The 21,369-nt window shown below is 36.2% G+C and overlaps 1 protein-coding gene across 1 annotated transcript in view; it reads right to left on the bottom strand.

Moving 5' to 3' along the window:
* The window catches only part of SH2D4B (SH2 domain containing 4B), a gene marked incomplete at both ends in the record, with an annotated part of 63,236 nt that overhangs the window by 23,323 nt on the left and 18,544 nt on the right, over positions 1-21,369 (bottom strand). Inside the window, 3 exons of the mRNA XM_082765069.1 lie at positions 4,454-4,581; positions 8,080-8,290; positions 15,944-16,088. Of these exons, the coding sequence (XP_082621195.1) occupies positions 4,454-4,581; positions 8,080-8,290; positions 15,944-16,088 (484 nt within the window). The remainder of the gene's footprint in view (positions 1-4,453; positions 4,582-8,079; positions 8,291-15,943; positions 16,089-21,369) is intronic.

Here is a 21,369-nt window from a genome sequence, read left to right as displayed (position 1 = left end):
AGAAAAAGAAAACTCATTTCACATTAGCAATTAGCCTATTTACATTATTCATTTGCCTCATTCTACAATTTCCCTGCTGTTCTTTTGTGCTTCCTTTCTCCTTGCTGCATGCTACAGCTCACATTACCTCACTTTAATACTTTGCTCCCTTCCAAGGGGAGCCATGAGTCTAAAACATTTACTCTGTTTGCTAATAACCAGCTTATGTAGACACTTTGGAACTGTAATGGCACTAGAAAAACAATTCCAAAGCCTTCAAAAGAACTGACAGACTAAAACTATCATTATGAGCTAAGTGTAGTGAATGGAGTATATGAAGACTCATCTTATTTCTCAGAAAACAGCAAAACATTTCTTATTTCTTAAGGAAGAAGCTGAGTACCGAATTGGATCCGATTAAGTAATTGAGTTTTGTCATACATTATGAGTGGACTTGAGTTGAGACATCAATAATCAAATACAGGAACCTGCCATAGGACCTAAACGCTTAACTCCAAATACTCTTCTGTCTTTGAAAAACACTACAAGAAGGTCCAGTAGATGATTGATAGGGATCTGTTCAGCTACACCAATAGGCACTCTGTTGCTGCTGCTGCTTAAAGGCTCAAAATTAATAGATTTTTGGAAATACTAAGTTTTAAAGCCTTTATTGAGAGCATCTGATTTGCAGAACATTGTCACTATTTAAGCCTGACAGAGTTTCCTCTTGATAACAAATTTCCTCTTTTAGCTATGAAAAACTAAACCTTGATTCATAAAGATTTGCAACATGATACTCTTATACTGAAAATGGCCTTCCCTGGCTCCCCTGACCTCAGGGCTCACTCAGCTTCTGCTTCTCGCAGAATTTTTCGGTCTTTCCTTCAACTTGCTCTGATCAGCTTCTTCACAGTTTGCTTCTCCCTTAGCTAGTAACTCCACTGCCAACCTGACTTCTTTTGAGAAAATAGTTCACCACAATATGAACTGCAATTACATTTTAAAGGTATGACCTTTAGGGCAGCTACCTCATGTTTCTAGATCTGCGACATCAGCCTCTGAACTTTCCTTTCAACCTCAAGGCAAGCAGAGGTCAGATAGTCCTACAGTAGATGCTCAGCACACATGCACAAAGCCACCTCACAGGCAACATATAAATTCCTCATTTTGTCATCTTGCATTATATTTACTATACATCTGAGAGATCCCACTCATGTTGTGAATAAATAACAACAGCAATCATAGAAAATTAGCTTCAAATAAAGCTGGGGAAATATTTAGAGATCAGCCCTTCCCCAGGCAAAAAGGAACAGTCTCCTATGTTCCGAATGGAAAATAACCAAATGCAGAATAGAATACATTACAGCAACATGTCTAACATACCTGAAGTTTCAAAAATAACAGCTGGCATAACAGTGGGAATGGGAAAAAATAACATGCTTAAACAAATTTCAAGCAGAAGAGCAAAGTTAAAGGACAAGGGAAAGACAGAGCAAACAAATCACAGAATCAGAGACTATCCCAAGTTGGAAAGGACCCACAAGGATCACTGAGCTCCACACAGGACCACCATAAAAAACAAACCATATACCTGAGAGCATTGTCTAAACACTTCTTGAACTCTGACAGGCTCAGTGCCATGACCCCTGCCCTGGGGAGCCTATCCCACGCCTTCTTGGTGCAGAACCTTTTCTTAACACCCAGCCTGACCTTCCCCTGTCCCAGCCCCATGCCATTCCCTCAGGTCCTGTGACTGGTCATCAGAGTTCAGAGATCAGTACCTTGTAATATTATTAATATAACTGGAAATATTATTACCTGTTTCAGATACCAACATCTCTTTTTTATATCACAGAATGGTTGAAGACTTATGGGAGAAAGACATCTGTAGGTTTTTTTGCCAAAAGGAATAGAAATCAAAGTGTCTAATGGCTACATTAAACTGAAAACTCCAGTTGTTTGCTAATGTGATAAGAGTATGGCAAAACATATGGGGAAGGGTAGTAATTTTGACTTTACTTGGCAGGAGCTGCACAGAGGTTTAAAAAGAAAATTCTAGTTCAAAGCTAAACCTGTTTGAAACAATGAGGCTGTCTCCCTTAATAGCCCTTTTAAAAGTCAGACCTCCCATCCTAAACCCCATATCATTTCCCTATTTTTAAAATGTACCAGCAATAGCAAAGCATGCTCTGAATTTGTATTTTTAAAGTTTCATTATCTTAATAAAACATGAGGATCCACTTGTAAGTTAGAATTCATCTGCCCATGTTTGTCAATTAGTAGGTAAGATAGCAGAACATGATTATTAATTTCCTTATTATTACAATGATCAAAATTTAGACCAATTTTCTTGTTTTCATAGTGAAACACTTGAAGGCATGCTTCTTTTCACCCAAAAACGTAGGCATCTATTAAATAATACAAAAGAAAAAGCTGGGTTTTGTACCAAAGATATAGGCACCAGTTACGTCGTATCTCAGTGATGCCTGAACTGCTTGCTCTGATTCTTTTTTATTCTAGGAGCTGGAGATATAAATGGTACTGTGGTCACTGAGTGACTGCAAGCCACTTAAAGAAAATTTGTTGCTTGCCAATCCAACTGAAGTAAACATCATCTAATTTTATGATTTTTGAAGAGATTAAAAATGGTTTTGAGTTGTAAATCAAATTTATAATTAGATTTAAAAAGAACATCAAATTTTCATTACAAAATTTTTAAAAAAGTATTCTGTATTCCCACCAGAGCTGCAGAAGGCACAGCTAAAACAGCTAACCCAATAAACAGATACCAAAGCGTTACTTGTGAAGATCTCTGCAAAGAAAACTACTGAGCTTTGTACTCGAGATCTATCTTAATTATCTTTGTCAGCCTTCTTGAGTGGGAGGGGGACAAATGAGATACTTTGCTCACTTTTATAAATGTCAGTGGATAGTCACTGTATCTAAGATATGAACTAAAGGGACTAAAGAAAGATTATGAATTCCTCCATTGTTGTAGTGATTCAGAGATTACCCCAAAAATCACTTAAATTGGTAAAAAGACTTCACAGGCGTTAGCTTAAGACCAGATGCCTTCTTAATTAAAGGCATAAATATATTCATAACTATTCATTTTGGTTTATATGGATGTGAGTTCCCACAAGCAGGGAAAATATTTACCATTGGGTCACACAGAAAGATCATAGAGAAGGTGGTAGAAAATCCTTCTGAATAATGTCCACAGATGAAATTTTAATCAGCTTATCTCTCAGAAGGAAGCCACAGCAAATATCTTTTGTAAGACAGCAAAAAGCAAACAAACAAAACAACAACAACAACAAAACCACCACCTGTCTGCATCATTGTTCATAAGCAATGGAAGAATGTTCCATTTGCAGGGGAGGTGTGACTGAGGTCAGTATTTTTGACTAACTAGGCCCATTAAAATTGCAGTCTTCTAAGACATAAGGACTGGTACATCATAAAATGAAATCTGAAATCCACTGAAGACTAAACTTGTTCAGAAACCTTTCCTGCCTGGTTAAGTTCAGAAATTCCACACGTCTTGATCGTATGCTCACAGAATCATGAAAATAGAATTGAGGTCAGTTTAGTTATTTGAACCATAAAATAACAGATTCATTAAAAGCAGTTGTGATTTAACACTGGGATTTAGCTTTAAAGTCCTTTCAGTCCCTCAATTATGTCAGTCTTTCAATCATTCCAGCTTAACAGCCAGAATTATTATTTTTTTCATATTTAAGTATAACAAATATAAAATGCCTATGAAAACAAGAATGTCTTACCTGTGAATTTGACACAAAAGATTCAGCTGCATAGCAAATGCTATACAGACCAAAAACTCCAGAGAATCTAGGAACTCCAGCAGATATGATGCCAGCTTATTGATTTGAGCAGGAATTCTTTTCCCCATTTTATGAAAACTGCCTAAAATATAAACTTCCAATCCATTCATCCATTCTAAGAAAAATTAAGACCTTTCAATGCTTTTTGTTTGCAAAATAAATATTTTTTTTTAAAAAAAAGCTACCTTGGTTTACAAAGTACAACGAGGATTAGACATGAGTTTGAGACATTCTTGCAAATCAGATAAAGCAAAAAAGTATCAGTCATCCACCCAAAATATAACTCTTTGTATATATAACTGGTATTTGCCAGTTTACCATTTTTAGAGTCCTTCCCACCCTATAATGGTCTCATTCCTTTTTCTTGGCTTGTTATATTACAGCAAGTATATTTTTATCAAAATATTCCTGTAAAACGTGTTATTTGAGCCATAAATTAATCTACTTAACCAGGAAAAGAAAACAGGAAATCATATGCTAATAATAGGAATGAGGCAAAAATGTTTAACAGGCACCAGGCTTCACAATGTCAATAGACATTCCTTTCTGTGATGAAAGCTGGCAAGCTTTACATCCTGAATGTATGCTCATAGCTCTGTTATTTGAGAAAGTAAGGATCAGCATATTACCATGAAACCATTGAGCAATCCTGTTGGTGTTCCTCTCAAAGCCAGCACGTCGAGGGACCTGCTCTTCTTTGAACCAACGAATAATGACTTCTCGAGAAAAGGGTCTAGATGGGCGCTCCCAGATGTTACTACATATAAAGACAAATAAGTAAACAGCCATATAAAGAATTAATAGTGTAAAAAAGCAAGGGACAACATAAATATAAATGTATTTTACGTGTATTTTTAAATACACATATAAAAACACAGGATGTTCAGTATAATTGATGTTCAGTATAGCTCACTCAACAATTTTAACCTTTTTTGATTTGTTAAAATTATTTTGAGTTTTTAGGGAAATCAGAATATTTTGCAATGGAAATGTAAACCTTTTCTTAAGCAAATAACTGTAAGTGAAAAACAATTCACCAGAAACCATCCAATGAACATTTCAGCCAGCTTTCCTATTCAACCTTATTTTTATTCTAATTTACATATCAACAAGGAGTTTTTTTTTGTTTTGTTTTGTTTGTGTTTTGTTGTTGTTGTTGTTTTGTTTTGTTTTTTTCTGCTTAAAATACACTCCTTTGTGCTGGCAAGAATTTCTAAATCAGAAACATCTGTAATAGGTTCTGTATCTAAAACATTAAGCCTGATAGAGGGAATGTTTGGTTTAAGCTCTTATGTCATCTTTGCATTCTCTTTGCCAGCCTCCCTTACTACCTTCTAAGCACTTTATATTATATTAGGTAGTAAAAGGCAAGTCAGGTAAAATATGAGTAAAATGCATCCTGCTACCTCAAATAAAGACTAAGAGCACATCTATAATATCAAATTGAAATGTGACTACATCCCAATTAAACATAGTCTCATGGCAACAGTAATAAACAGTAATAAAAGGGAGGTTTTACAATGGACTTCTGTAAAGTTTGAAATCCCATATAGGTTTCTGGTGCTCATACTCTTACCACAAATTACCAAATCTTCATCGCTGTTTTTAAGGCAAAGGTATGGCTAGAGTGGGTATGTCTACTTGTACGATAATTTCACTTTCATTCAACAAGACAGACATAGTTTTCACAGGAACCAGTACAGTAGCTGGATACATACTTCTTGCTTCCTACTCCACTTGCCACAGAGCTGCCACATGATGTTGGTATTTCCAGACAATGTAATGAAGAACTAGTACTAAAATCAGGATGTCAGCTCAAAAGGCATTGAACAGCATTAAACTAATTTGTGAGATAATCAAGAACCCTCAAAAACAATCAAAGTTCATCAATTCTTGACAGCAAAATTCCCTTAAGAATGTATTAAAGCAAAAAGATGCCTGCTTGATGATCTGAAACCAAGGCCTTTCAGCTTGTCTTACTAAAAGCAATGATCAAGTTTGTTGAAATCCGTTGATGAAGCCCGCAGTGAAAGTAACACTTATTGCTAAATTACACAAACATGGAAATAGATCTGACCAGTATTCACTATAGAATTTGAAGATACAAACATATGAATAACGGGAGAAAGTGAAGATTCAGCTATAGATATGCACTTACACAAACAAAAACCCTACATATGCTTCTCATTTCTGCATTTTAATATCTTTCTTCTAAAAAGATACACAAACCCCTTTGAATTTCAGGGCCCTACAATCCATTTCCATTCCTCAACTCATTTCTCTATTATTCTGTTTAATTTGGAAAGACCTATCAAACTGATCATTTTTTCTGCCCTAGACCAAATATCAAAATTACCATCCATCATTTTCTATGCTGCTGCTGTGGTCAAGCACGTCCAGTCAGACAAGAAGAGAGAAATACAGCCACAAAACTAAACTAAACTAAACTAAAATGAAAAATATATCTATATAAATAAATAAATAAATAAATAAATAATGATTTTTAAAAAGTGAGTGAGCAGGCCAAATAGAGAACCATTGTGAAGAGAACACTCAAAAGAACAAGAGAGAGTAGGAAGAAATTGAATGAAATATTTCTGAACTACATAAAAAAATCACAAGAAATTGAGAACTCAAGCAAAAATAAAATAATATTATTTTGAAGTGACTTTTAAAAGAAAATGCAGGACAAGGTAAAAATTACAGGAACTATGCTTCACACTGAAAAACTAGAGATATAGCCCTGAACCTGCATTCCCTAGAGGCTAAATGTCTGCCTCACACCAGTGGTAAATAGCAACATCTCCTCCTTGACTTCCCAGGCTACTGGCAAAGGAAAATTTTAGATACCCACTTTCTCTTAGAATAAAATCATAGAATCATCTAGGCTGGAAGTTATCTTCAAGATCATCAAGTCCAACCATCAACCTGAACTCCAGAGTCCCAACAGCCAATATTTGCAAATGTAGCATATTTACGCTCACATTGAAAACATTTACATATTGGAATTGTTTGATATAGGCTTCATCACACTTGCAATAGGTGTGAGAACGTGAATTATATGAATTTATTTGTATGCAGTATCACAGCACATGTTTAAAGCATAGGTTATAATAGATAAACAATATTGAACACGAACTGGATAATGATCAGAACATTCTCCAGATTTTTTTTTTCAAACCCATTTTCAAAAATTCTATTGTAAGTAACCTCACTTCAGAAGCTCTGCACTTCTGGTTAAAAGATAGACTTAAAAAAAAAAAATCCCATTTTACTAGTGTTTATATTACTCCATTTCAAAGAAAACTTTTATTTAAGTAGTTTGGAAAAATAACTAGAGCATTCCTTTGACAAGTTGATTTGATGGTAATATTAGATATCCTGTTCTCTTTCAGACAGTGAAATTTTGATTCCTTCTCAAACTGGGAGTTTTGGCTGCTATTATCAGAAATTCTGTGTTTCAACACAATACAGCAAAGAACTTATTTGTCAGAACAGAACAGATTTCCAAATGAGAAGGGATTCATTCTCTCTGGTGGTAACTGGTAAAGAAAAACTTGATTTAATGTCACTCTTTCCTTTATGAGTTTGGATATTTGTTGTTGGGATTATTTTAGCATTTAATGCTAAAACATCCTGACAGTGTTCACATTGTCGTTATCACCACATGAAGCCAAATTAATGGTATAAGTTATAACTAGGAAAACAGTGACTTTCTAGCACCCATCTGCCAGTTTGTGTCTTTTTCCTCTTCCACAATTCATGGCATTTCACAAATAGCCAGATGAAACATTAATAAACAGAAAAGAAAATATAGACACTTGATTTTGCCTAAAGAAAACTTAAATCCCCTGAAACTTGGGAGCATGACAGCTCTTTGTAAAATGTTCCAAAGATCCATGAAGTGGCGGGCAGTTTTAGGCCTGAGGTTTAAGACTTGCCTAAGAATTTGTCCATTTGCCTTTCTCCACATCGCAACCTTGCATACCGATCTAATACTAACTTCTGAAGGACCCATTGCTGTCTGTGTGGACTCTTAAAAAAAAAAAATTGTCTGAAAAAGAAATGGCATTTAGTTTACATTAAGTGTGCAGTCTGTTTCCACTTTTTTACAAAATATTCTTGTTGTGGTCTTTGTGAAACAGCAAGACTGTGAGAATATCTAAAAACTGAAGAGCTCGTTGAAATGGTGGGGATTGAAGAGGGAGCAGTTTAACAGAAACTGTATTTCAAAATCACTCTTGTACAAACTAACCTGGATGCTGCAGAGAGAGACAGCAAAGGACTTGCACTGTTGCAGTTCAGGTTTGTCTCCTGTTCATTATTCAGGCTTGTTCCCTGGAACAAATTACTCAGACCAGCCACTATTCCCTTCTGGATGGCTCGCAAGGATTGCCGTCGGTATTCATCCCGTGCCCTGCGTGCTTTGTGGCTCCTTTCCTCATCTGCGGCTTTGGAGCGACGCACTGGGTGGAATGAATGGGAAGGGTTGGAAGGAGAGACTTTAGAAATACTAACAGCCATATACCCTTTTCCTTATTAAACAACCTACTACATTTATTCTTCACACTCCCTGGTTTTAAGAACATTCCAATTATAATGCAGTATCAAAGAGATAACGGAATAACCTTCCTGATGCTTCAAATACAGGCCCACCACTAGAAGAAGGATGCCAGACTTGAGCTACCAATGACCTGATCACTGCAGGCAACAACTGAGCCTCCACGTTACGATTACATCTGACACTTGCGTTGGGTGCAATAAGAGAAATTTTGCTGCAGGACATCTTTTCGACTGGTGGTACATCAAGTTTTACATTTCAACAGAGAATATTACCTATTACTTGATTTTTAAGTCTGTGCTTAACAGAATTCATTGCAGCTATGCACATAACTTGAATTGCAGGAGGTTCTTCAAAAACACACAATTACCTAACATTTAGGTTGCACTTTTTGTTGTTAATGCTGCTTTCTTTCTGAAGGCAGATGCTATCTGCATTAAATTATTTAAAATCATAGAAGTCTCCGTCTTGAAAACTCCAGTCTAAAAATGGCTGCAGTAACAACAGAGAAATAAATAGCCACTGTAAAGGGCACGCTGATGCTAAGGATGGGATTGTCTCCCACTTCAGTCTCTGAGATTGGATATAAAAAAACAGAATCTGTTCTGGCAGATTTAATACACACCTGTCAATGGCACCGACCAGGGATACATAAGTAAATCAAACTAATTTCCATAAAGTGAAATGATGGAACTGCAACTCTGGCCATTGCAGGTCAGACATCTATCACTAATGCTTCTTTATTTTAAAAATAGTGTACTAACAATCCTGTTGTCAAAATGGTGTGACTTAAATGTACCAAGAATCATACTGCAAATATTTGTCATCTATCAGCTCTTTCCTGGTGCCTCAAGCTCCATTTTGATGATTTTTTGAGACACAAATAACTTCAGGCAGGCAAATTATTCCAGTGCAAAACAAATCTTTAACATGCAGTGAAGCAAATATTAAAGTAGCAAGCTATTGCCTCCAGTAGCAATTATCAATCCTGCCATGACTATCCTGGCTTAGATCATACCCAATTCATAAAGTGCACATGCTATTTCTTACTTTACTGTGATTGTACCTGTGACCAGGAATACATGATATAATACCAGACAGATGCATTTCATTAGGTTGTCTGCACGCCTCTGGTTTACATTCCTGAATTAAAGCAAGCACAAGTACAAATGGATCTGTCTGAATTATGAAAAGGTTTAATGGAATCAAGAAATAAAAGTGCTTAATAGAAAATAAAACAAAATAAAACCCTCTGGGTATATGAAGGATTAAGAGGAGACCTTAAAGTTTAGCTATATAATCTTATTATAAGTAGAAAGGTATACAGGGCTAAAAACTAATCAAGAGAGCATAATAAATGAGTCACAGACGTTTTCTATGTACACAACTGGCAGAATTTCAGTTTCACTTAACTACACACCCTGCACTTTTAGCCAAATGTAGTAACAAACAGCCATACTGTACAGAAATCTGAGTAATAGGTTTCACTATTTATCTTCCAGGTCATTATTTTTAAGGGTACATAATCTTATCTAAATATGCTACTTCAATAGGTCAAGCGTACTAGGTACAACATTTCTGTGATTTATCCTTTGTAGAGCCACTGAGTAATGACTGCTTTAAACATGGACTTTGTGTCTGCAATAATGTGAGAGACAGCAAGGAAGATGAGTACAATGCTGCATGGTGAGACATTTAGAAACCAGTCATTGTTTGTTACAATTGCAGTATACAGATCGAGGGCAGACTGCCTGGAGCTTTTGGGGATTCTTTTCTACTGATGTACAGGCTGATTAGTAAGGAAAAAGGCATGGTGTCTTCATGCCCCAGTTTCCTCAGCAATAGATACTTTTTTCAGTAGACATTTCTTCTGTCTTTTCACTGCCTAAAGAATCTAAACCATCAGAAGCCTGTAACCTGGAGTAAATTTTCCCAACCAGTAACAAATTTTAATATTTCTTATCTCAAAATAATGGGAAGAGCTAACAGTTTGCAACTGTTAAATACTAACATCCAGAAAAAATTTTGAAAGGATATCTGACATGCGATGTTCCCTATCCCTACACATATAGATGTCTGCATATTTTTATGTATGTATGTAAATGTATATGCATATGTACCTATACATATATATATATATACAGGGATAGAGAAAGCTGCACATCAGATATCTATGTATAAACGTATTCTTATACACACACATATATGTATACATGCATACATAATGTAAGCATCTCTTTCACATGAGGAAGAATTTTTACTAACGTTTTCCAGCTGAAGTGTCGGAACATCGTGGTCCATAGGGATGCATAGGGTCTCTTAATCCATTTTTAAAATTATTGACTGGCTGTCAGAAGACACTTTTACAGTAAATTTATTTTTGGCATGACCCCTGTGCAAAGCACCAAAGTCAATAATCATTTTTATCCGTGAGGAGACTGGATATTTGAATATCTCCTGTTCTCAAAAATCTCTGAATCACTGCTATAGGTCCATCTATCTAGCATCAAGAATTACTACAAATATACACACACACACACAATTTATATTATATTCCTCTTCTTTTTATATTACAGAATAATGCCAAGACAGTCAAGTCTGGGAAATTAGGAATTTGATTTGTCAAGCTTGCACAAGAAATCCATAGGTCAGCCAGGTCCCCTGAGTCCATCTCCACTACCAGTTTTCTTTTTGGAAGTTGGTCATACCAAGAAGAGGTACATCCTCCTTCAGCTCAGGTACAATTCAGCCCATTTCTTGTGTGATGGCACTATCTTGTGTAGAAATGCTGACCTGTTTATATCTGCTAGATACCGATATGATCATAGTTGCAGTAGGCTAAAAAATGTGTTAATGAACCCTCCCAGAAAACTGATAAAAAGACAGAGACCTCTGGCATGATTACATTGTTATCATTACTAGAAATAACTAGCTTAGAGCTGGTTTGGATGCTTCTACATGATCTGCAGTGTGAACATACTCTAACAACACGGAAGAAACCGCAAGGCTTGTGCATGCAATAGCTCTCATGATCTTACAGGTCTTAATTTGAGTTTGCTTGAGCACTTTATGAAAACCTATAATTTCTCTGTGCTAATCTAAATGATCTTTCGAGTGAAAATGCAACACCTTTTATATTTTCAGTTAGGATTTGGAAATCCCTATTTAAAATCCTGGCAAGGTTCTAATACCAAATCATTTGATAGAGATGAAGATTAATTTCTCCTGTGCTGGGGCTGAACTTGAATCACATCGTTAGTGAAAGACTAGGCACTCTCCATTTTCTCTAATATTTTGTGATTTTGAAGGGGTGTGAATTACAGTCAGAGCTATGCAAAAGGAAAAAAAATGGCCATGAATGTGTATCCTTTTTTAAAACATTTGGTTTAATTTTACCTTCATTAATAATTCTTGAAAGCTTTTTTATGAGTAATTAGAAATGACTACTTAAAAATAAAATTCAACTTTCAGATTTTCTGAGTGCACATACAAATCACATGGTATTTTTCTGCTTCTTAATTGAAAAAAAATTCCCACAAATATTCTCTAATGTGGTTCCAGTTCAGCAATCTTTATCTAAAAGCATGTGAATAATTCCATCCCTATTCAACAATGCACTCTGAGACCTACTGAAGTTCAAAGAGCAAATACTTAAGGTTGAGTACTTGCTTACTTAACTGTACAGCTGAACAGTGAACTATTCACTTTAAAATTCAGTATTGCATCAAATGCTCCTGCCAGTAAACTCACTAGAATTTCTGTGGAAGGCAAGTACCAAAAGAACATAAATTCCTTTAAAACTCAGACCAAAAAAAGTTCATAAGAATAGTTTGTAGAAAAACGTAATGATGGCCATAAAAGGTCAGACTGGTATCCTGTTTCCAAGACCAAAAATGGGTGCTTCAGAAAAGGTATAAGAATAGAGCAAGTCACTCAATCATGTTTGCATTTTTACTGGCATAATGTCTGTCTGGAAGTGAGCGCAGCTGGTCAGACAGTATCCGAGCAATTCATTGCTTGTTACAGTTTGCAGGAGGTTGGGAGTATACTAACAGTATGCCTTTTGAACTATTCAATCAGATGAATACTTATGCTACAAGTTTTCCTATAATGTTTTATAAATCCCTTTTCTACTGTCACGCAGTCATACAATAGAGAGTCACACTCAGAGACTCTGGCTTCAGGTATTATTTATTGAATACTCTAGAAACACACAAAATGGAACAGCCTGAGAAAGGTTCAAAACTAAATCAGAATATATACATGACTCCATCCAAGTTTAGCCTTAGTTCTCACTTCTCAGTTTCACAGAATAGGAGCTTTGAACAGAGGATTTTTTGAATCAGCCTTTTCTACTATTCATCTCCTCATTTGTCAACCTATATACTTCCTCCATATATTAACTTGCAACTGCCCTCTAAAACACCCCAACATATATCTACTTCATGAAATCAGTGTGTAATTGTTCCTACACCACCATTATTTCCTTGTAGCACTTTCTCAAGTTATTCCACGCTTGTCATTTAGTATATTAAAAAGCACTGAAATTATGTATTTCAATTAACACAGTAGTTCTATGGGCTTTTATTGTTATTTGGCACAATCAGGCAAACTGCAGAAGCAAACTGAACAGAACAACAGAAACTAATATTAGCAACACTTTGCTTATTGCCTTGGCAATAAACAGCTGAAGGATAATGTGATGAGGAGAGATGAATCCTCATCACATTCTAAATTGCATCTACTAAATAAATTAGTAGTGTCATCAATATCATTGCAACATTTGCTCTCCACAATAGCTTCTCTAGCATGGCTGCTCCTCTTCAGTACTGACCCCAGCACTGTTGAATATGAAGGGCTGACTTCAAGGAGATAAGACTCAAAGGAGCCTGGCCTTGTTCCTAATGGGCAATATGGTCTATCGCAGGTGTTTAGGAGACAAAAGATGTTAATATTACATCCGCTTAGACCTCTCTTATGTATTCCTGCATTTATTTATTGCTTAGAAAAGATGACAAATGGACAGCTTTGCCTATCTCGACTAAATTGCCTCTCAGTGTCTCAAAGGAATTTATGAAGACAAAATGAAAGGATTGACACAGAAAGGGGAAAAATATCCCTGGAACTGAATTTAAAAGTGAAAAGTGTGGTGAACCTGAGATACTAGCTCATTCCTCAGCAGTTTAAGATGTTTATATTTGTTGTTACCTGTCTGCTGGAGGTTCTGTTTTTTAAGCAAAGTTAGAGAAACAAAAGATGCGAACATTCCTCAGGAAGCTCAGTGCAGACTGATGGCAGACTCTAAACCAGTGCAGGAACTGGTTTCAGCTAAGGCACTAAATACTGCATCTTCATATCTTAAACTGTCACAGCCATCTGCTAATGGAAGGCAGTTCTAAGCCCTCAAACCAACTGGGATAAACTGAGACACTGAGATAAGCATAAGAGGATAAACAAGGACATGATACACACTAGTCATTAGTCTGCAGTTAGTTTAATGCTAAATCAATTCTTGATAACAGCATAAACTCTGACAGCGCAGAATTTATAGTAGGCTGCAAGACTCAACCAGCTAGATGGTGCTGACCTTTTGTTTCGCCACAGCAGCACTATTATTGTTGACCACGCTAGGTATCAAAAGTGCATGAGCTGCAATCAGTCATCCTTTTGACCACAACCACACATCAATATAAGTAGTGAAGTATAGAGACTGAGGGTGACAAAGGATGGACCAATAATTTAGAAGTCCTTCAAAGCATAGAGAATGCTCCAAACAAAGCTTACACATGAAAAAATACTGGTTGTAGATATCGGTCAGCATACGATGCAGTTGAAAGTGTTCTAACTGACACAGACTGCCATTACAGAAATCATGCTCAAAGCATTTCATAGCTTGTTCCTTTTCTCTCTGCCTCTTCCTAAAATTTCTCTGTTGTATTTCTGGTGTCTGTCCTTCCACAACCTGCATTCCTTGACTAAACCGAAACAACAGTTTCAAAACCTGAGTTACCTCTTTAAAAGTAAAATAATTACACTAGTAAGAAAATTATATCTATTTTTAGTGAAGTTTATAGTATTTTATTTTGTTGCCAATGTCAGTATAAAAATCGGCTGGATTTTTTCTTTATAACATAGTTGTAAATGTATTTTCTTTCCTTATCTACCATCAAAGAAGTCCTAAAGTACACAATACCATCCTGTATGCTAGGTTGCCAGCTGATGCTAATTTGACAAGACCTCAAAGACTATTTTTGACCTAACTTACGCTGCTGTTAAATGCTCAAAATATAAAAAGCATCACTTTTCCTTTCAGAATAAGCACATACACCTGGATTTAGATAATTCTTCAGAGAACAATTACATTTTCCTTATTGACAGTGGTACCATACAGAGGTTTAATTGATCAAAAATGGGCATACCATGCTACCACCTTGGGAAATGGCACCAGTACATCTTATATAAATTTAATTAATTTTGTACAGAATGATTAGTTGCTACATCAATCCCAGGTAATAGGATTTCAGAAACTATTCTTTGGGAACTCCTGAAGTGAGCAGTAAAACCATTAAATAAACTCATCACATATTTTGAAACATTTCTTTTACTTCTGTCAGGAAATAAGTTACACTACAGCAATATTTTTCCTACTTCATGAGGTATTTCATGCAACACACATACTGTCAGCTTTCTAAAGCTCTGTTTTCAGTATTAGTTGATTAAACTCTAATATCCCCTAAATAAAGCTAAAACTTTCCAAACATCACATTTTCTTTTTCTGCAAAGTAATCAAATCACTTTAGCTGTGGGAAACAAAAATATTCTCCCCCTAACAAAAATACTCAATTATACAATAGACTTTAGATAATTATTAAGTATGCCTTATTACCAGGATGTGGACTTTTCCTTATTTGCAGTCTGTATACAAACAGAGTCATATAGTTGTTCTGTTCCTTACAGGTTTTTAAAAAAACACTAATATATTTTTAAATAGATCATGATGATGATATCAATAAAGAATTTCAGGGTGACTAAAAAGAAACAGAATCTCCATACACTGAGAACATCATCATAAGGATTTGTTCCAGGGCAACAATCTAAGTGTTATTTACTGTAATCCTTCAAAATGAAGTGAGTTTGAGTGCTGAAATCATAGCTTGACCCCATCACCATATGGAAGGAATTAAAATACAGATGAAGACAGATTTTACCTCTTCAGAGATAGTTGAGGACAAGCTGTTCAAATAAGTGTGTCCAGAATTATTATTACTAAGCCAAAATTACATTAGACAAAAAATAATGATCTCAGTCACTGTTATGGGTACGTTACACTTTTTTCCAAGGCATTGACATAGATTCTTATTCAGAAAGAAATGTGAAATTGGTAAACTCATAGCAACTGTCATTTGTAAGTGCGTGTTGGTGATCTCCTGCAAAATAATACAGCATTTTGCATTGCTCTAGGTATAAGAGATCTGTCACAACACTTCTTTCCACTCTAAAAGCAAACAGAAGCAGACTTTTAGAAATACACAAATCCTGTGAAGGTTATTTTACTCACACTGTTCTTCCCACTCCTGGTCATCGTCACTGTGTTGACTGTGCTGCTGAGCTTGCTTGAGGCTCAGATACAGCTCTTTTGCTCGGATTTCCTCCTGCTGCCTTATTTGTTCTTCACCCTTTTGTCTTTCCTCTTCTTCTCTTTTCTAAGCAAAATGAAGTAAAACAGAGGTGGCTAAAGAGGAAGAATGTGCCAAAAGTTAGGACACTGATTCAGTTGTTTCCTACCAAATTAGCTATGTTACCTTGACAAATCCTTATTTCTTTTGACTTAGGGTTTCTCACCTGTCACAAATAGGCATAATAGAAACTTTTTACCTCTTACGGAATTTCTGAGAAAAACATGTGTCACAACATCCTTATGTTGTGAGATGCACAAATATCACAGCAATAAGGAACATCTAAGTACCGAAGACCTGAAATGTATAAGGAAAACATGTTTCATTATGTGGCATCAGAGCCTGTGTTCTCCTACAATTCGTAAGTAGTGCTTGTTCTCAGTCCACATGTACTCCCACTGTAGGCATCACTCTCACTGTAGAGCTATGTACATCTTCTACAGGATCTGTACAATTCAGAAGCTGATTTACTGATGTTCTCCGTTTAGCAATTGTCACCGCGTGTCATCGATACTAACACAGAGAGTAACGTTCTCCAAATATCAAGACCATTACATTCTGGAAGAAAATCCAGATCCTTCAGAACACACCAATCAACTAAAAGTAACATACACGTAATTTCCCTTGCAAAAAGATCTTAAAGGAGATGGAAATGTGACAGAGTACCTCTACAGCTGCCCTTCCAGATACATCAATAACTCAACTGCTTAGTTAGTGCAGGAATAGGAATCCACATCTGTGTTTTTTTCTTTGTTTGTTTTTATCAATTTTCCCAATTTCATTGTTCAACTGATCTCTAAAGACAACAAAATTGAACTTCATGCTGTGCACAAAATTATTTCAATAAGAATGGGGCTCTTTAAATTTATAATGGGAACACTACCTTTTGGGTAACAAACTTATGAATAAGAAGTTAAAAAAATATATGTCTTCCTTAAACAACATTTGTTTGTTAAAGGACAGAAGTGGAACTTCATAAGATCTTTGCATTTTCCTAATTTTGTTTCTTTTGGGTGGGATTTTAATGCTTTATTGCAATAGGACCCAATAGGACTAGCAATAATTCAACACAAAGAATGGGGGAAAAAAAAAAAAAAAAAAAAAGGATTACTTTAAATTGGAAAACAACTTTCTCAAATCCACCAACTTTCATTGATGTATTTCAGCTAACAGTTCTTAAGTACAGACTCTGCACCAGTAATTTCTTTTTTATTAAGGCATCGTGTGATGTAAACTCTGAAAATTGTGTTCAGATGAGATTGTTCCTTCTTTCAAAGGGGAATCGGACACATTTAGCTTCCTTCACTTGTGCCCAGCAAACTTTTTGGAAGGGCATACTTTCTAATTTTGTAAATAAATGTGGTATGTTGGATATCTTCATAGTTTTCATCACAGCATGACCCTAACAATCCATTGCCTATTTTAACAAGTACTACAACTATGAGTGGAGAGACTTTTAATAGGGAACTTAAAACTGACTTCTAGTATGCTCTGAACTCACACTCTGTGCGTTCAGAAGATGCACAACTGAGCTTTCATGATGTTGCCAATAATGCTGCGAAAAGTGTCCTTGACACCTATTTTCCACATGTAGGTTCTTTCTGTTCAATGTTTGAAGATGCTACTTACCTGAAAGTTCAAACTTTGTGAATTGTAACAAAAAATTCAGCTTCATTTTAGGCTGACAGGGCCTGAACTACTCCAAAAGCTATATTAATTCAGTAAAGGTATATATGGATTAACACTTTACTCCAGTAAATACATTTTGTTTTATAATATATTGGAAAAGTACTCCTTTGAAGTTGGTCTGTCCTATTTTAACTCCTGCAGTAGACAATTAGGAAAAGTGATCTCAATATAGTAATATTCATGTCCAAACAATGTTGGTGTTTAACACCTATAAGAGTGACAAGCGTACATGTTTTTCCAGTGGTGAAACTGATGTCTGGAATACCTCCCTGGGAAACAAGAAATTTTATACCCACCATTGTGAAATAAAAGGTTTTGTGCTTTTTTTAACCCCTAATTCTCTCCAGCTCTGCAAAAGTTATATGTTGCTGTCAACCGGGAACCTGGAGTTAATCGAAGACAATTCTATTTTTTTCAGAAGACCGCTTTTCAAAGCAAACAATATTGTTTATATCTGTGACCCCTGGAAGCTCAATGATAGCCTGATACAACGGATGGAATCAAGACTGTTTGGCTGTTCTGGTCAGGAATCACAATGGCATGTTTAAGGAAGAATGACACATTATATTTGCATGAATATGGAAGTAACAACATAAATCTAACTGTGAATAAACAAGGACAGGTGCCTTGAGTTTCACAGGGGTGGTTTACTTCTGAATCGTCAGCCAGCTGACACAGCTCTAAATGCGTTTGTCCATTGACAATTCAAAAAGACTGAAAAGTAGCAAGCAATTAAGCAGTGACAATCAAACATCATCTTCAGAGTGGGAAAATGGAACAAATACAAATCTACACCCTTCTACGCCCTAGAATTCAATGATTTTTCAATTTCCTTAAGTAACATAAATCAACATTTCTCCATTAGGCTCCGCTGAATGCCACCAGTATATGCCAGAGGATGTCTCTTTGATTCTACTAAAGCAAATCAAAAGACCTGAAATATTGAGTATTAGTAGTGATGTACCTGTGTAGTCAATAATAGCTTTATAACACATATGATATGTTATAGGCTGCTGTTATTATTTCTGCAAAAGAAAAGCCTGAAATTGTTCTTCAGTTCATTTTTCATATTTTAATGCTAGAATCTTTGATTGTTTCTAACATTATCCTCCCATTGTTATCTCCTGAGTCCTAAAAAGATTAGTTGAGTGGACAATTCATTATTTTTAAATTGCCAATGCTTCTAGGAAGCACTGATTTCAAAGCCCAGAAGCTTCTTCAGAATAAAAATAAATAAACTCTCTTTGTATATACCTCATAGAATTAAGGTTTTCATATTTCAGTTGCTAGTAAATGTTCTCAATCCCTTCTTGGAAAAAGCAATCAATTCTTTATTCTTATGAGGAAAATATTTATTCACCAAGCTTCAGTGCTTAAAAAAAAAAAAAAAAAAAAAATCCAGTACATATAGGCCGTCCTTTCAGGAAGGCAGACCAAAAGAGGTAATTCTGGGTTATCAGAATGTTTTCTATTCAACATCTCACACCAGATGTACCAGAAAGTACCAGAAAGTAAACTAAATATGAAAACAAAACAAAATAAATAAGAACAAAACCAAAATAAACAAACCATCCTACAGCATTTTCCCTGAATCACACAAGATTTGTCACAAGTTGTTGTTTTTTTTTTTAAATGCAGCTGCTGTTGAATAATTTGTAATATAAAGATGAGAATACCTAAAAAAACAGAATTCATTCTGTTTGAGTTCTTGACAAAAAGCAATAGCGCCTAAGAAAGCTGTACTTCTTTCTTTTTTTTTAGTGAGAATAAGGATCTTCAAGTCAAAGAAACAGCAATAATAATAATAATAATAATAATAATAATAATAAAATCAACACTGCCACTTGACTCTGAATTCATGAAAGTTTTTGTATCATTTTCCTTTTTATAGGGATCTAAATTGTAAATAATATTTATTCGCATTAGCTCATGAATGCGTGTGTAAGTATGTTTTGCAACCCCTAATGGTGAGGAGAAATGATACTTCTTAGCATGACATAGGAAAGAAAACTAATCCTTTGGATAAGTAGGAATAACAAGTGTACATTATTATTTAAAATGATCAATAATTGAACTTTCCACATATACTCCACTGGAAAAACAACAGCACCCAGTTTATCTGCTTTTCCCTGTGAACCATATCCTGCCCATCAGAGCTGAAAGAAAAGAGCTAGAATAATCTACAAACATCACCTCCTGCCTGACAGTTGAGAGTGACTATTATACTGTGGGCCCTGACCCTCCCAGCTCTTCCAGAATAATTAGGAAGGTGACAATTCAGTACATGGTTGAAAATTGCCAAGAAATACCAGCCTGCTGCAACAAATTATACTGGCAATTCAATAGGCTAAAGTAATCCTCCCCAGCTTTAACTCCACTGGAGGATTTGAACATGCTAAATGATCTTATCTAGCCTCTGGCATTTGAGCATTTACCACAAACTTGTTACTTATTACTGTAAATGTGTGTCTCTCGGTGTTTGATAGCTCTACTACAGCCAACTCTAAATAATATTTAATCTTAGCCATGGTTAGCTTCTAATGTTTCAGTCCAATGCAGATGAGAGATTAGGTCAGTATTCAGTTTCTGCTGCAGGAAGATTTTTAAATGCCTTGGGGAAAAGACAGAACGCATCACTTCATTGTTTTCTGATGGAAAACTGAGCTTCTGGTTGCTCAGGCTCTCAGGGCATCTCTGGGGAGCCCTTCAGGATGCAGGGCAGCTGAACGACTGCCACCCAGCTCAGGGCAGAGCCTACCCAATGTGTTTTTTACAGCAGCCCTCTCCAAAACAAAGGATGCCTGGGATTCCCTCTATGCTTCAGACCGTCAAGAAGCATCCCTGGCTCTTCTGAGAGCTGAAGCCACTCTGCTGCATCTGAGCTGCTGTGAATGTCCTGCAACCCTTCAGCAGTAGGCCTTGAGCCAGGGTGGGCATTCAAGCCACCTGCCACGGAGCAGAGAGCACAGCTTGCCTTCAAACCTGAGTCCTTAGGACTCCCAGCTCTGAATAAGGGAATCTGAAAAACCCAGGGCCCTGGCTCCAGGACAGCCTGCTGTCAGCAAGACGGACACAGCAGGACTGAATTCAGAGATCAGCATTCTCCACAAACCCACCTGGCAGTTTCCAGCAGAGCTGTGAGCGAGTACCAGCAGAAATATGTCCAACTGCCTGACAGCCTTTTTCTGAGAAAATTCTCTCACTTGCCTCAGAAAGAAAAGTGTTTGCAAAAACTTATTTTCTCTACTACCACTGTCTCAAAACAAACACAGAGTTTGCATCACTTCACCGGTCCATGCATGAATTTGCATGGAGATAAATGTCAGCAATGCAGCCATGCTTTATGTAAAGTCATGTTTCAGACACCAATATGCCCCAGGACACACTATTCACATATAGCGCATATGAGCTGGTGCCAACATTGTACTCTGGTTCGCAAAGGCCCTCATTTACCTGAGATACAAAACAAAGGTAAGAACTGTTGCTGATCAGGAGACATCTGAGATTTATTAAATGTGCTGGAGCACATTTAATAAATCTCAGATGGGTAACTTGCCATAGATCCAGTGACAATCCCCTAGGAGTTTATCCCTGCATCTTAGGGAGTGTTCACAGCTTG

This window comes from Aythya marila (assembly GCF_965140915.1).
Source record: "Aythya marila genome assembly, chromosome: 7".
Classification (NCBI taxonomy): Eukaryota; Metazoa; Chordata; class Aves; order Anseriformes; family Anatidae; genus Aythya; species Aythya marila.
Note: the sequence above shows the minus strand (reverse complement) of the source record. Positions and strands in the feature narration are given on the sequence as shown.